This window comes from Nicotiana tomentosiformis, chromosome 8 (genome assembly GCF_000390325.3).
Source record: "Nicotiana tomentosiformis chromosome 8, ASM39032v3, whole genome shotgun sequence".
NCBI classification, from domain to species: Eukaryota; Viridiplantae; Streptophyta; class Magnoliopsida; order Solanales; family Solanaceae; genus Nicotiana; species Nicotiana tomentosiformis.
Genome location: NC_090819.1, coordinates 63,118,960 through 63,137,625, shown reverse-complemented (window position 1 = coordinate 63,137,625; position 18,666 = coordinate 63,118,960). Strand labels below are relative to the sequence as shown.

The following is an 18,666-nucleotide window of genomic DNA, read 5'->3' as shown; positions in this document are numbered from 1 at the left end:
TTTTGGTTTTGCGCTGCTCTATTGTTTCACAACTATGAAACTTATTGTCAAAAGAACGCCACAAATGGTGGGGAACTATCCCAACTAACTATACTTTCTAGGAATTTCACCAGGTATCCGCTTTGACATCCTATTTAGAACTTGGCCAATTGTTTTTTAAGTATTTAAAATTTAGCATGAAAAGGGGAACTTCAGGCAAAATCGTTGTTTTCTTCTTCTTCTTCCTCCGCCTCAAGGTCATGTGATATTTGCTAGCTTTTGGGATATGCTGTGACATTTTTATTTTATCTTATGGATATGTTATGACGTTCAAATTTGTCTCAAATCAAATGTAGGTGAAATATATTATCTGTATATAGTTGGAAGGATCTTAGTGTTGGGGACAATAACAATTTATGTTTTCAAAAGATTGGTTCTTGGTGCCCTATGGTATTTTGATTTCACTATGTTTTGGATATCTCTATGCATAAGGTTTACAAAAAGTGAATGATAATATTGGCATAATTGTTGCTTCTTACGTTCATTTTGGTTCAAAGTTTCTTGCTTCAGAGCTACGGATATGAAATTCGGGACTGTCAAGCCTAACTTCATATCTAACTGCACATGCCATATGCTAACTTCATACATTTACGTTTGATGTTATGCATGATAATCCCCACCTACGGACCCATATGTCTCAAGTTCGAAACTTCGTGCTCACGATTGTCAAATTCAGTTCAACAAGTTTTGAAGTTAATTCTAAAGCGATTAAACTTTGAAAAATCTGTAACCTTCGGCTATTCTTTAAATAGGGGCTCTAAGAACGACTATTTGTACACATGCCCATACAAAAGCGTAGGCTGAAGTCCACCTATGATTGTGGTTCTCTTCTTTATCTTATTTTAAGGTAGTTCGAACTTTTTTTCTTTTTCAAGATTTCTAAGATTTTCAAGATTGGTTTTGGACTTTCAAGATCCTATCCTAAGGTAGTTGGACTTTTTGTCCAAAGTAGTTAGGACTTTCTTTCTTTGTTTTTGTGGTAGAATTTCGTGACTCCCTCTGGATGTCTTCTTTATTTTTAGGGGAGATTATGATAGATAATATCAACAAAAAATATGAGATTTTTCTTGCACTCTTGTATGTGACTACTCTTGGATTTATTCTTCAACCTTCAAGAATCAACTTAAGGTGGTAAGATTAAACCCTTTTCGAAATCTTAGATCACTTCTAGCTATTCAAGAAAGGTGATAAGTTTAGGCTTATTGTTGTTCTTGTTATTCTAAAGGGTCGGGTTTCACAATCTATCTCTTATTTTTAATTCTCTACCAAAGGCGATTAGTTCTTCATTAGCTAATTGTTGTTGTTAGGATTCAATTTCAAGAATAGACTTCTTGAATTCAAGAAACTCTTTCTTGAATTCAATCTATCTTTAATTTCTGTCTTCTTTTTCGTTTCCCTATTTTCTTTTAGCTTCCGCACGTTTCTTGATTTTCTTGTTTTTCTTTAGTAAATTCTTGAATCCCCTATCGTGTTGTTATCAATAGTTATGTACAAAATAGTCTCCAAGATATTAATGAGCAAAATACAATCTGTGATAGTGTATTTTGTGGATGAGAGCCAATCTACTTTTATACTTGATAGAATCATTATGGATAATATCAAACTTAGTCATGAGCTAGTGAAGGGCTATGAAAAAAAATTGGTATCCTCAATGTATGCTAAAGATTGATATTTAGAAAGCATATGATTATGTGGAGTAGGTATTTTTGGAGCAGGTATTAGTCAGTTTGAATTTTTTTTGATAAATGGAAAACCTACTGCACCTTTCCCTGCCAAGAAGGGATTGAGGCAAGGGGACCCTTTATCTCCTTTCTTCTTTGTAATAGTAGTGTAATATTTTAGTAGGTCCTTGAAGATCTTGAGAATGCAGCCAAATTTTAGCTGCCACCCTAGGTGTGAAAATATAAACATCATATAACTAGGGTTCGCAGATGACCTTTTACTCTATTGTAGGGGTGATGTGGTGTTAATTCATCTCTTATTTCGCAAGTTTTAAAGCTTTTATAAAATATCTAAACTAATTGCTAATCTTGATAAGTCTTAGTATACTTTGGTGGTGTTTTCTCATTGGGTCACCTGAAAATACTATACTTACTTGGCTTCTTTAGAGGTGATTTTTTCATAAGATATTTAAGAATTCTATTGTGTACAAAAAGGATCTTTGTTGGTCAGTGTCAACCATTAGTTGAGAAAATTTTGAATAGAGTGACATACTGAACTTTCAAGTTTCTTTCTTATGCTGGTAAATTTCAGGTCATCAAGAGTGTCTTTTTCTCTGTATAAACCTTTTGGTCACAAATTTTCATATTGCCTAAGAAGATTGTAATGGAGATTGAAAGCACCTACAGAAAATTATTATGAACATGAGGGATAGAGATGAGTAACAAAGCTTTAATTACTTGGGATAGACTCTTTTGTTCCACAATTAGTACGAGGGTTAAACATATTAGACATCAAAACATGGAACAAAGTTGCAATTTTTAAGCTAGTTTGAAATCTATGTAGGAAAAAAGACAAATTGTGGATTCATTGGGTACACATCTACTATAGTAAGAGCAGATCTATCTGAGCTACAACTGCTAAGCAAGCATCATGGATGATACAAAAAATATTGAAAGCTCGAAATTATGTAGATGAGGCTAGGTACATGGGAAGTTCATTTTTGGCACTAAATAGGTTCTCTATCAGGAAGATATGTATAAATCTTAAAGGTGACTTTCAAAAAGTGCCTTAGAGAAGGCTTGTCTCCCCAAGGTGGATATTTATATTGAGACTTTGCAATATGACAGAGGTTACAAACTAAAGATAGGTTAGCTAGATGAGGTATTGTGGATGATCAGACTTGCTCATTATGCAATACTGAGAATAAAAATTGCTCATATATATTTTTTTGTATGACATAGTAGACATCAAAATTTTACTAGATCAACACTCCAAATATTTTTGGGCTAGACCATTAAGTTGGGCACATATAAAACAAGTCCATTCGGAATTTTTACTTAGCTATACTTGTTTTGAAACTTATTTACCCTCACAATTGAGATTTTAACTTAAGTACAAGTAAACATACAATTTATTAATTCTATACAAATTCTTTGTGAACAAGTTCTTTGTTAGGGCTCAAAATTCACAATATTACGAAAAACTGATGGTCATAGAAAATCATAAGTTCTCCGACATCATCAAGTTAGGGGAAAGAATAGAAGAAGGAATCAAGAGCGGGATGGTAACTAATTTCGAGGTGCTGCAAGCCACAAATAAAGCCTTGCAATCAGGAGGTATCTCAAAGAAGAAAGAAGTGGGTGTGTGATGGTAGCCCAGGGCCCTAAGTCTCCTCTCACATACAAAACACCTCCACCCACATATCAACCCTCACCATCAAAATACCAGTACCCTGCCACCACCTATCATACCTATAATACTCAACCTGCATATTACCATTCACCTCCACCCGCCCGCCACAACTACCTAAAGCCACGTCCAAATTTTGACCACAGACCACCTAGACAATACACCCCAATTGCTGAACCCGTAGCCTAACTATATGAAAGACTGAAGGCCGCTGGTTACATCACCCATATTCCCGCTGTTGTTATGGAAAATCCCTCCCAATGGATCAACCCCAACAAAGCATGTGCTTATCATTCAGACATGAAGGGTAATACCATTGAGGAGTACCGCACGTTGAAAGACAAGATTCAGACGCTAATCGACACTAAGGTTATACAAGCAACGGAAGCTGCACCAAATGTTCGCAACAACCCTCTCCCGGATCACAAAGGTGAGGGAGTGAACGTGATAAAAACTGATGAAGAGTGGGATGAGGAAGGGTCCATTAGACTCATTCGAGAGGGAGACTCTCCTAAAACATCTCCAGTCACACTCACGCCAGTTGTGGTACAAACTCGGGCGCCATTTGAAGTTGAGATAGCTACGCCCTTCACTGTAATGGTAGCTCCCACACCATCTTATGAGTCTGATGCCATCCCGTGGGATTATGTTGCGGAAGCAAGGAGAAAGGAAAAAGCCAAAATGGAAGAAATAGGTGCCACGCAAGGTATGACTAGGGCTGGTAGAGTTTACACACCTGAGAATCTGGGAGGAACAAGCAAGGAAGCTGTACCTAAGCTGCCTGTTGTTGAGACTAGCACTGACGATCTCTGGAGGAAGATACAAGCAATGGAGTACTCTGTTGTTGACCATCGGAACAAGACTTCTGCTCAGATATCCATCTTATCACTATTGCAAAACTCAGACGTGCACAAGAATGCTTTGATGAAGGTGTTAAGTGAAGCTTATGTACCCGCCGACATCACTAGTGGAGAGATGGCTAACATGGTAGGACAAGTACTGGAGAGCCACAAAATCACTTTCTACGAAGACGAGTTACCACCAGAAGGACTGAGTCACAACAGGGCATTGCACATCACAGTGCAATTCGAGGATAAGTTCATCGCCAAGGTCTTGATAGATGGAGGTTCGAGTCTGAACATATACCCACTGGCCACTCTAAAGAGATTGGGTAAAGTCCTGCACGAGATACGAATGGGAAGCATGAATGTGAAAGCGTTTGATATATCTCAGAGAGCAACTATCAGAGAGATCAACCTCGATCTACAGATGGGTCCAACTTGGTTTGATGTTGAGTTTCAAGTGCTAGATATATATGCTACTTATAATCTATTGTTGGGACGGCCATGGATACATGCAGCCGGGGCATTGGCTTCAACTCTGCACCAAGCTGTCAAGTTTGAGTGGAATCATCAGGAGGTGATCATTCATAGAGATGGAAGCAACCCCATTTACACCAATCAGACCGTTCCAGTCATCGAAAACATGAGGAAGTTTGGCGGAGAAATATATCACCGCATTGAACCGGTGAATGCAATTGAAAAGGACCAATGGTGGAGCAAGAAGATAAAAAGCATATTGCTGTGGATGGGATATGAACCAGGCAAGGGTCTTGGCAAAAAGTTTCAGGGGATCACAAAACCCGTACAACCACAGTATCATGACACGACCTTTGGACTCGGATATGAATATACATGGCAAGAATATCAGGATTGGACACCGCCATGGTGTGCTCCTTATTATCCACTAGAACAGCCCGTACCACCGTTGCACCAGACATTCCACCAGACTGACATGATGTGGGGATCTAAGGAATATGAGGTTTTGCCCGACATGAGGAAGCTGTTTCTAGATGAAGAAGACATGGAATGCAATGCAATTGTTGAGAAGGAGGAGGAGGAAGACCTTACCAATTAGACGATGGAAGAGGGAGCTATTCTCAAAAACTGGACCGCTGTACCGTCCCGGTCTTGCCGAGTTTCTAGGTAGCCTAGCAAATTAGCATGATTTACTTTCAAATAGTTTTGAGCATTTAAGGCATTTTAGTATTTTGTTTTGAAATAATTTCTCGAGCCATCGAGTCGTACTTGTTGACATTTTAAAGTTTTAATGCATTACTGCTTTTCATAATTATTATTATCTTTCTACATTCTTTTCAGCATAATTATTACATATCCCGATGAACCTACGACTGTGACATGTAATGAAACAATACAACATAAGGACAATGATTTGGAAGATCTGGAAGATGAAATAATACCTGAGGAAATCGTCAAAGAAGTAGAGAACTTTGAAAAAAACCGAAGTCTAATCTGGAAAAAACTGAGGCCGTTAACTTAGGGGTTTATGAAACAGTCAAGGAAACTCGTATAAGCATTCATCTATCACCATCAGAGAAAGAAGGGTATATCAGATTCCTAAAGGAGTATGAGGATATCTTTGCATGGTCCTACGACGATATGACTGGTTTGAGCACATCTATAATAGCTCACAAACTACCCATCAATCCCATGTGTTCACCAGTAAAGCAGAAGCTCAGAAGGTTCAAGCTAGATATGAGTTTTAAGATAAAAGAGGAGGTCACCAAGCAAATCAAAACCAAGGTTCTCCGAGTGGTTGAATACCCTACCTAGTTAGCCAACATTGTGCTAGTTCCAAAGAAAGATGGGAAGGTTAGAGTATGCGTCGATTATCGAGATCTGAACAGAGCAAGTCCTAAGGATGATTTCCTTACCTAACATACACATACTGATTGACAACTACACTAAGCATGAACTCATTGTGGATTTCTTCGCAGGATATCACCAAATTTGGATGGATGAAGAGGATGCCTAAAAGATCGCCTTTACCACACCATGAGGAATATATTGCTATTAAATGATGCCGTTTGGTTTGAAGAATGCTGGGGCCACCTACATGAGGGCCATGATGACTATCTTCCATGAAATGATACACAAGGAAATCGAGGTGTACGTGGACGATGTTATCATCAAATCTAAAAGGAGTTCGGATCACATAGCAGACCTGAAGAAAATTTTCGATCGGCTCCGAAAATACAACTTGAAGTTGAACACTGCAAAATGTTCCTTCGGAGTACTTGCTGGAAAATTATTAGGTTTCATCGTCAGTCACTGAGGTATCGAGTTAGACCCGTCAAAAATCAAAGCTATCCAAGACTTGCCACCGCCAAAGAATAAAAAAACGTGATGAGTTTTCTAGGGTGCCTCAATTATATCATTCGTTTCATAGCACAATCGACGGTGATATGTGAGCCAATCTTCAGAATGCTGAGGAAAGATGCTGCAACAAGCTGGACTGAAGAATGCCAGAAAGCCTTCGACAAAATCAAAGAGTAGTTATCCAAACCACCCGTGTTGGTCCCACCAGAACCAGGAAGACCCCTGCTGCTTTATCTGTCTGTGTTGGATGGGGCCTTTGGTTGTGTTCTAGGACAATATGATGAAATGGGAAAGAAGGAGCAAGCGATATATTATCTGAGCAAGAAGTTCACGCCTTATGAAGCCGGGTATTCTTATTGGAACGCACATGCTGTTCTCTGACATGGATAGCCCAGAAGTTGAGGCATTATTTATCTCATATCGAGGATGGATCCGCTAAAATACATCTTTCAAAAACCCATGCCTATGGGCAAACTAGCAAAGTGGCAGTTATTGTTGAGTGAGTTCGATATCATCTATGTAATCCAGAAGGTAGTCAAAGGGCAAGCATTGGCGGATCACTTGGCAAAAAATCCCGTAGATGGAGAATACAAACCATTGAAAATGTATTTTCCCGATGAGGAGGTATCATTTATGGGAGAATAAATTACCAAGGCATATGATGGTTGGAGGATGTTCTTCGACGGAGTAGTAAACTTCAAAGGAGTAGGTATCAGAGCTGTCTTAGTGTCAGAAACCGGTCAACACTATCCGGTATCCGCAAAACTCAGGTTTTCATGGACCAACAATATGGAGGAATACGAGGCATGCATCCTGGGACTCAGGTTTTGACATGAACGTTCAGGAGTTGCTGGTAATCGGAGATTCAGATCTATTGGTGCATCAGGTTCTAGGAGAATGGGCTATGAAAAACACCAAAATATTGCCATACTTGCACTGTGTACAAGAGCTGATCTAGAGATTCACAAAGATAGATTTCAAGCATGTTCCAAGGATTCAGAATGAGTTTGCAGATGCATTAGCCACTTTATCCTCCATGATACAACACCCAGACAAGAATTTTATCGATCCTATCCCAATAGGAATTCATAAGTAGCCAGCTTATTGTGCTCATGTTGAAGAAGAGATTGACGAAAATCTGTGGTTCCACGACATCAAGAAATACTTGGAAAATGGAGAATATCCAGAGCACGCTACACACACTCATAAGCGCACGCTTCGAAGATTGGACAACCATTTCTTTCAAAGCAGAGGAATTCTGTATAGGACTCCTGATCTGGGATTATTGCGATGCATCGATGCCATGGAGGCATCTAGATTGCTCGAGGAAATACATGCCGGAACTTGCTTACCCCACATGAATGGTTTTGTTCTGGCCAAGAAGATACTAAGAGCAGGATATTTCTGGATGACTATGGAAGCAGACTGCATCAAATATGTTCAAAAGTGTCACCAATGCCAGATACCTGCTGATATGATATGAGTGCTGCCCAACAAACTCAATGCAAAAAGTTTACCCTGGCCCTTCTCTGCTTGGGGTATGGATGTTATTAGACCAATCTAACCCACTGCTTCAAACGGACATAGGTTTATTTTGGTGGATATAGACTATTTCACAAAATGGGTTGAAGCCGCATCCTATAAGGCTGTAACTAAGAAGGTCGTAGCAGATTTTGTTCGGGACCGCATCGTTTGTCAATTTGGAGTACCCGAGTCAATCATTACTGACAATGCTGCCAATCTCAACAATGACTTGATGAAATCCATGTGTGAAACATTCAAGATCAAGCATCGAAACTCTACATCATACATGACACAAATGAATGGAGCCGTAGAAGCCGCCAACAAGAACATCAAGAAGATATTGAGGAAAATGGTAGAAAATTACAAATAATGGCACGAGAAGATACCGTTTGCTTTGCTTGGGTATCGTACCACAGTTCGTACATCCACTGGGGAAACCCCCTATCTACTAGTTTACGATACTGAAGCTGTTATCCCCACCGAAGTAGAAATCCCTTCCTTAAGAATCATACATGAAGTCAAGCACAAAGACACATAATGGATGCGGAGTCGGTATGAACAATTAGCTCTCATTGATGGAAAAAGAATGAATGCACGGTCAACTCTACCAAAACAGAATAGCAAGGGCTTTCAATAAAAAGGTCAGGTCAAGGCAATTCACACCAGGGCAATTGGTGTTGAAACAGATCTTCCCACATCAGGATGTAGCAAAGGAGAAATTCTCACCCAACCGGCAAGGCCCTTACATGGTTCACCGAGTATAAACAAGAGGAGCACTTATACTTGCAGAAATGGATGGAGAGATTTGGCCAAAACCTATCAATTCGGACGCAGTCAAGAGATACTATGTTTAAGATTATGTTTGCACTTTTTCTTTGATATAACTGAACTACGCTTGACCTGATTCCCATTTAAGAGGGGATACGTAGGCAGCCCTGTGGGTTCGATCACATCATAATAAAATCTTCATTCCCCCTATGGTCAGAAACAGGGGCAAGAATTCAAATTTTCCCGATCTCATCATGTTTGGAACCGCCAAGGAATGTACCGCCATGAGTACGCATTTAAACTGGGGCAGAATTTTGAGGAGGATCCACAAAATTCCAAGTCGAGGAGGTTGCAATGTATCAAAAGCGTGTCACAGTCATCAATTCAACAAATTATTTGCTCTCGTACATTATCACATATTTCAAACAACTACATTTTCACAAATAATTTATCAAACGCATGTTTTTCAAAAGTTTTGTTTCTATAGCAGCCAGACGTTACTCGGGGTAATTCAAGCAGGGACTTCGGACAAAAGCAAAGGCGAAGCAAGAAATCGAGATCTCAAACTAACCTTTCGCCCGCAAAACTCACGATTTTTCTTTGGATGTAGGCACAATGAACATAACAGGAATGTCCACAAATACATAAACACAACAAGATCACTATCTTCACAACGATAAAGGTCGCCAAACGCAAACACATCAAACTAAGAAATTCTTTATTCTCTCGCATATTTAGTCATTGCTTTTATTGCATAGGTCTAAGCACTGCCCTCATCATTACATAAGGCTAAGCACTGCCTTCTTTTGCATAATACTAAACATTGTCTCTACTCCTTGCATAAGCTAAGCACTGCTTTTCCTTGTACGAGAATAAGCACTGTATCCATTCTTTGCATGATACTAAGCACTGTCTCCACAATGCATAAGGCTAAGCACTGACTTTCTTTGCATGAGACTAAACACATTCTCCATTCACTGCATGAGACTAAGTACTGTCTCCACATTGCATAAGGCTAAGCACTGCTTTTCTTTGCATGAGACTAAACACTGTCTCCATTTATTGCATGAGGCTAAGCATTGCCTCAATTATTGCATAAGGTTAAGCATTGCCTTTCCTTGCATGAGACTAAACACTGTTTCTATTTATTGCATGAGGCTAAGCATTGCCTCCATTATCTCATAAGGCTAAGCATTGCCTTTCCTTACCAGAGACTAAGCACTGTCTCCATTCCTTGCACGAGGCTAAGCATTGCCTCAATTATTGCATAAGGCTAAGCATTGACTTTCCTTGCATAAGACTAAAAACTGTCTCCATTTCTTGCATACGGCTAAGCATTGCTTCCATTATTGCATAAGGCTAAGCATTGCCTTTCCTTGCCATAGACTAATCACTGTCTCCATTCCTTGCACGAGGCTAAGCATTGCCTCCATTATTGCATAAGGCTAATCATTGACTTTCCTTGTATAAGACTAAAGACTGTCTCCATTTCTTGCATACGGCTAAGCATTGCCTCCATTATTGCATAAGGCTAAGCATTGCCTTTCCTTGCCAGAGACTAAACACTGTCTCCATTCCTTGCACGAGGCTAAGCATTGCCTCCATTGTTACATAAGGCTAGGAATTGCCTTTTCTTACATGAGACTAAACATTATCTCTGCCCTTTGCATCGGGCTAAGCACTGCCCTCATCTCATACAAGACTAAACCTTGTCTCGTCTCGTTCTCACCTATGACTAAGCATTATCTTTTTCCTCTATCACACTATCGATATCGCCGCATATTTGCATCTCATAGGCTAAAACATCGCCATATTTTCCAAAGGCGTCATAGTCTGAGGGCATCATCCTCATATCCCGAAGACATCATGCCATGGCCGGAGGATCTATCAAAATTGCATATCATTATTCAAAGGCGTCATGGTCCAGATGTACTATCTTCATGGCCCGAGGACACTATTCCATGGCCGGCGAATCCCTTATCATATACTTCATGGCTGAGGACATCATAGTCTAAGGACATTATCCTCATAGTCCAAGGACAACTCTCATGGTTCGAAGGGAATCTGCATCATGTTTAGATTACGCAATAACCCCATATATTCACGCGCATCATATTTTATGTTTTGCAGGTAACTCGGGAGGTAACCGTTCTACAAACAGGAGCAATTCTCGCTCCGGTATCCATTCACAATGTTCATATCCTTTAAATGTAACTGATGATCAACAATTGATTACCCTTTGTTCTATAACCGTTCAAATATTTGCCTTATACATCCGTAATGTTCAAATTCGCATTCACGGCTCCACCTAAATTATCTATTACATACGACACTACCCTACCCAAAAGATCCTTTTTCGAAGCATATGACCACTCTTATAACAATTCCATCGGTTTCGTTCACTGTTGGATCCAGAACTACGCACGACCTGATTCCCGTAACACCGGGGATATGTAGGCAACTCAAGAACCAGGGTTCAGGCCCCATTTTTTCAAAATACATCATTCCTCACTCACTTCGGACAAAATTGGTCATCATTTTCTTTACCCGACAACTCTTTCATCATTCGCGGGTAAAGAGGGGCAGCTGTTGATACCCAATTTTGCCCTCATATTTTTTTAATAGTATATATACTTTCAAAATATCATTTTGCACTATTACTTAATTTACAAGAGTCATACAAGTATTTTCTATAATTTTTATAATTTTTAAAGTTTTAAAATTGATTTTCTTGCGTTTTAATTACTTGAATATGCATTAATTACCCCTTAAACTATTTTGCGATGACTTAATCATCCAAATTTATCATTTATACCCACATATATGTTTTACAACATTTTTTACTTCATTGCATATGATTACATTTGCATTTTACCTATTTACACAATATTTTGCAAGAATAGCCTACATTCTATACATAATTATATTATTACATTATTCATGCTAAAATAGTATTTTTATATTTTTTATAATGTTAAGCTATTATTTTCAATCATTTTATTACATAAGTAATATTTATTAATTATTTTATTTAAATAATTTCGTGTATTTAAAATATAGCCTAAATTATACCAATGTTTTGGACCACATTAGTGGCCCAAACTCCTCAAATCCCTGGCCCAATTTCCCCAGCCCAAACCAGACGACCCCTTTAATCTTAACCCGGCCGGGACCCGTTCTCCTACCCTCCCCACCTCTCGCTCAATCCTGGCCGTTGACCTCAAAAGATCAATGACCCACAACCTCTCCCTCACTTTAATTACCCAAACCCCACGAAACCCTACCCACTCTCCTAGAACCGCCGCCCCAAAATCCTCTCTACTCTCTTCTTCTCTGAGAAACCCTAGTTGCCTCCTCCCAAATCCCTTCGAAACCCGGCTAAATCATGAAATCCTTTCACGATCACGATCTGCTTACCTTATTTGCACCATCTCGTTATGACCCATGCACTAGTGGTATTACTTAGTACTTGCCCGATTTTGGTAAGTATTACCTCTCTGAATCGGGTGCAATCATCCTCAACCTATAGGTTTCAGACGAAAATACGTGTGTATACACTCTCAACAAGGTCGTGTGGGTCCGATTCACTGATATTCTTGGCTAATTTCTACTACTTGTCAAACTAGGGTTTGTACGATTTTGTTTTACCTATTTTGATTCAGAATAAGCCATGCATGTGATTTTCCTTTTTCCTGCTTAAACTTGATTGATTTTCTTTCCTTATTTGAATTTTAGTTAATTGTTTTCCATGTTTGCTTGTTTGATATCTACACTATATAAAACCCTTTCCCCGTTCCCTTTCGAGCTCTCAACGATTCATTACTTAACTACTGTTACCACTACTCTTATTCTTCTATACTTTCTGCACTCTTGGTTCTTGGCCGGTTGAAAGCCAAGGCCACCAAATTTTGATTAACTGACCTTCTCAGTGCGAGCACTGCCCGGGGTTCATCTAAAACCCTTGAAAACTTTGACTCACTGAGTTTTGGGTTTTGCTGCTCTCTTTACTGTCAACGATTAAAGTATTATTGGAATTATTCTTCTTGTTTACCCATTTGTTAATTCACAGCTAGTAGGTGTCTTTGGCTCTGTCAATTTCATTCCTTCTTGTTGTGTTCATGTTTGTACATCTATGTCACTTAAACTATGTGAATCTATATGCTATTGTGTTATCCCTGTCATTTTATGACTCAAAGATTTTCTAGCATCTAAACTTGTCCAACTTCTGACTCTGATGTATGCCTACTGTATGTGTTCAGCATGAATGATCCTCACTACCTTAAGCATGCCCAACCTAGTATTTTTTTTTTGTGTTTGAATGTTTATACCTACCATTCATCCCGAGTTTGTATCCTTGCCTTGTTATGTATCTTTGTGATAAATCAACTCATGTATTCTAATTCCTATTGGATCATTCATGTGTACTTAATACCCTACTAGAGTTAGCTCTTAGCCGTGTTATTAGCCAAACGTATTGCCCTGATAATTGTGAGCTTTAAGGTGTGTTCCCTACCTAACTTAATCCCATGTTGTCTAGTACTACCTATGGTTTACAAGGTGAAAATGCATCATCCCGCTTTCCTCTTATGTGTAATTTGCTAGGCTAGTTTTTTTATGTATCCTTGCCTACTAAGTTCTGGTGTTGCTTAAGCCTTTTGTGTTATGACTGGTACTTAGCATGTTCAAATTAAGGTTTGTTTGTAGACCATGTCCACAAATTGTTTGGTTATGCATTTTTTATCAGTTTCTCATGTTAGACATCCTTATATGAGGACTATACTCTGTTGGCTTTCTGTCCACGATTTTATTAGACTCTCATGTTTAAAATCTCATGACTAAGTTCTTTATACTATTCCTGGACCATGTTTGCTTTGAAACTTTATTTGATGTAGTATGCTATCTCATGTTGGTCAATTCTGTCACCTTAGCTTTGTTCTCAAAGAATGCAAGCATGAACTTGCCTTATGTATGCCCTATGAAATTGTCAATATGCTTTAGTGAAAACCGTTGTTAGATACAGTTTGGAGAATTCAGTGTGTAGATTTCAAAAGGTTGTTTAATTTATCCCATGTGTAGTTTTATGGTAAAGTTTGGCATCCGGCTGGGTAAGTAAGTCCTCCATTTGGGCCTGGTTTAGATCCGTGTGTGTTGTTGGAGTTGTACCTTGTAACTGGCACACTCTGATGCCTTGGGTGAAGCTGGGATTGAGTCTGCTGTTTGTGCAAAGAATGGGGTCGCTGAAGACCCAGAAGTGTTACTGGGCTATTTTCCTTGGGCCTGTAACTGCTTATTGGGCCTGTATTTGTTTCAGCTTGTAATTTTGTCATATTTGAAGCATGTATTCTTTCACTTGGGCGTGTAATAACTTGTAATAAACAACAACTGGGGGATTAGTGAAAGTTGAGGGGAGGGGGGGGGGGGTCTGGGATGTTATATCTTTGCATGAATGGGTAGAAAGTATGTCTATAAGGCTCTAATTGTTTATTTGCTTTCCATGTCCCACATTTGGGAATTATTTGCACAACATGTCGATTAAATTATCTTTTCACTTAGAAAGCTTGACCTAGGGTAAATATAATTCCTTAACTTGCAAACGTTAGTAAGTATGCCTATAAGGTCTGAAATTGGATTTGTTGCGCTTAGATATCATGCATATAGGAACTCAATGCAATGACTAAAAATGCATGATTTGTCTTACTTCTCTCAATCATTTGACTCATCTAGATACCATGTCTATAGGATCTTGAATTGATTAATTAAAAACTGATATTGTTGTTGTTCTCTTCTTGTTACATAGTTCATCTAAAAATCATGCCTATAGGGATAAAAAATGAGTAATTCTGTGTTTTCAATGGCCTCACTGCCCATACGCAATCATGTAGAGATCATGTCTATAGGGTGCTGCCACTCGCCTAGAAATCATGCCTATAGGATCTTTGATTGGATCATATGTTAAAATCAACCGCTTTGTCAAGACAATCTGCCTAGAAATACTGCCTATAGGACTTTATGTCAACTTTTGAATCGTTCAACCACATAGAAATAATGCCTATAGGTCTTGAACAATTTAATATACCTTGACTCCAAGCCTGCTTATATACCGTTGCCTGCCTAATAATCTGAACATCGTTGGGATAAGTTTATAACTGTCTGCGTGCATCTGTGTCTATATGAGGAGGCAACCTTGAGCCCTTATGTGTTGATTATGTGTAGTCCTATATGTTTTGAATGTGCGCTAGTTTTATCACTTTTGAGCATCCTAAGTAGAGTATAGAACCACCTAATAGTAGGTCCAAAGCCTCTTGGACCATAGGTATGGGACGGGTAGTGCACGTATAGGGTAGGACCCAGAAATGAATTAGAGCGCCATTAGGTAAACAACTTTAACATAGTAATCGGGTAGCAGGAGATGATAGTCTATGTCTGCTGAATAATATTAGCAACCCCTACCTCAAGGGAGTTGAGAAGTATTATTTATGTTGCACAGAGTGATCCTGTAGGCTAAAAAACTTAGGACCCCTCCCTCCTTTCTTCATGGACTCATTATTTACACTTAGTCATTTAACATAGATCAATGTAGTTGTATCCTTGTAGTCATTAAGATTTTGTATCGATTCTCATGAGTTATAATAAGACTTTCCGACTTCTAAATTTCCTTTTATTTATTTGCTCACCTAGTCTAATTACATAATCCACATAATTTAAAGTTCGGTCAGGACCCACAGTTGTGGACCTTGAAGAGTGCATAACACCTTCTCTTTGAGGTAATTTGAGCCCTTATCCGATCTTTGGTGACACGGACTAGTCAAACTGAGTTATTCGTAAATAGGTGCCCTAACGCACCTTAAAAATTGTCAAGTGGTGACTCTTCTCTTTTAATACCCATTTAAAAGAGTTGTTACATGTCAAAACACGCTTTCGCGAGAAAACGAGGCGCGACAGGACCCAACATATAATACGTCATCAAAATAATGATCATGACCAAATAAGCATCAAAATCAAATCATAGTCTTTAACATGGGCAAGGAATCTCATGTAGTCATACATTAATTAAAGGCATAACACAAGAATAACAAGTACAGATATGTGTTCGTAACATACGTGTGACTACGTCTAAAGCAAGTATAGCAACAATCTCAAGAATAGTTTGTCATGCTCAAAATAAGGAACCATTAATCTTAACATTAACTCTAGCATGGTTTATTGTGCTCACGTAGTTAATCAATTGAGTAAAACATAGAATTAAGTGGAACACACAACCAAACAAGGTATAAGATAATCTAGAATCTACCCTGAGTAAGAATACCCATGAAACATGTATATATGCTCGTCAGCTCATATATACATCATCCCGCCATGTAGCAAACAATACTAGTTATTAGGAAACTTTCCTCAACCAAAGCTAAGCAAGACACTTACCTTATCCGGGCTAGTCCAAAACTCCAAAATCGCATTTCCTTGAGAAATCACCTCTAACCGGCTCAAATCTAGCCAAACATTAGTCAACCAATCCCATAGAAATCAATCCTAATACATAAAGCTTCAATCTTTGATGAATTCCCAAAAAATCAACAAAAGTCAACCCGGATCCGCATGCCCGAAATTTAGAACCAATACCAAAATCTGATATTTCATAACATGACGAGTCCAAATATATGATTAGATTTCAAAACCTAGTCCAAATCGGTACTCAAATCCTCAAAATACACTCTCTTAAAGTGTAGTCCAAACCCTATATTCTATCTCAAAATTTCATATTTTGGGTGTTAATAATTCATGTAAATTCTTGAAATAATACAAAAAATGAGTAGAAATAATCACTTACCCGAAGTCATATATGAAAATCTCCAAGAAAATCGCCTCTCTCCAAGTCTAGGGCTCAAAATATGAAAGAATGGGTAAAAATCCCGAAATATGACACTTATGGGTCGGCCCAGAACTACCCTTCGCGATCGCAATACACTATTTCGCGATCACGAAGCACTACTATGCACCTGCCCGGAAAGACTTCATCACGAACGCAGTCACATCATCCCTAATGCGATGACCAAAGGACCAACCTCATACGTGAACTAGCTATCCATCGTGAACGCGTAGACCAAGCTTCATCCTGCCTTAACTACTCCGCGGATGTGACCTCCATTGCGCGAACGCGATGCTTATGGCCCCAAAACTACGCGAACGCGACCCAATGTACATGAACGCAAAGAACAAAACTCCAGCGACTAAAATCACTCTATGTGAACGCTACCCACTAACTGCGAATGCAAAGCACATCAGGGACATCCGATCAACTGTGCAAATCAAATAAAAATGGTCCAAAATCACCCCGAACCATACTTGAGCCCTTCGGGACCTGTCCTATCATACCAACAAGTCAAAATACATCATTCAAACTTATCCAAAGGTTCGAATCACCACAAATAACATCAAAACCAAGAACCAAAAATCAAATTCATTCTCTTAGCTTTCAAACATTCAAACTTCGTCGAATGTGTCCGAATCATGCTTAGTCATTCCGGATCAAATCCAAACTTTGCACATAAATTTTGATCCACCAAATGAACCTATCAGAGGTCTCGAAACCACAATTCGAGTTTGATAACACCGATGTCAACTCCCGGTTAAACTTATGAACTCTCAAATTCTTCCAATTGCTAGTTTTTGACAAATAGAGCCAAAACCTTCTAGGAACATCCAAATTCAAATCCAAACATACGCCAAAGTTCAAAATTATCATACGAACCTATTGGAATTATCAAATCACCAATCTGGGGTCGTTTACTCAAAGTTCAAACCTTGGTCAACGTTTCTAACTTTCCAACTTGAGAATCATTCTATCAAGTCCACCCTGAACCATTCGAAAAGCAAACTAATCGTGAATGCAAGTCATAATACACCATATTAAGCCACTCAAATCTCAAATCACAAACTAAAATTCCAGAACTCAAGACAACCGGTCGGATCGTTACATTCTCCCTCACTTAAACATATGTTTGTTCTCGAACATGCCAAGAGTCATTCCAAAGATATCCAATCACCGTATAAATCGTCATACACATCACCATGGATGATCTCACATCACCTAAATCCATATAAGCCCGCTAACAAAGTCCTAACAGAAGATTCTTTTTTAACCTTAGTTTACAATCCTTAGAACTAAATTCCAATATCTGAAAGTCCTTATAAGATTCAATTCTCGCATATATACATTGTATCAGTTCCCATAAGTTGTACTAAGTCATAAATGTACTCCCAAGATATAACTACACAATGTACCACATAACTCATATACTCATAGTAATACCTTCTGACCATATTAGCTGTCCATTACCAAATCCGGTACCGTTAATATACCTCATATCAAATAAAACCTTGACCTAAACCTTCGCAACACTGCTACTAATAAAATAAGCATGTAGAAATTCTTAACCACCCATCCAATCAAGAAGTCGTGGAGTTCTCGTCTCGCTCAGTACAAGCTGCTCGACCGACAAGTCACATCAAATGCTATGTAGAACCTTATATGACATGATCCATACACCAAACAAGCAACATCTTAAATGTGATCAATAATGGAATGAGAACCAAATAAGTGAACTATCAAACAAGTTCAACAAATAAAAACCACAAAAGCACAATGTTGTGGATCCATCCCACAAGAGAGAAACAAAGCACACAGAATAACACAAAGAATAATATCCAATCATAACTCTATTGTGGCGTGCAACACGATCCAATATCATACCGTTGCAGCGCGCAACCCAATCAAAATATATCAATCCACATGGGAATACCCATTGAG

The 18,666-nt window shown here is 38.7% G+C and overlaps 1 protein-coding gene across 1 annotated transcript; it reads left to right on the top strand.

The window, feature by feature from the left end:
- The first annotated feature begins 3,690 nt into the window (after positions 1–3,690).
- Positions 3,691–5,307, top strand: LOC138897587 (uncharacterized). The gene has a single exon (XM_070183574.1). It carries the CDS (start codon positions 3,691–3,693, stop codon positions 5,305–5,307), a length of 1,617 nt encoding a protein of 538 aa, XP_070039675.1.
- Positions 5,308–18,666: the final 13,359 nt, after the last annotated feature.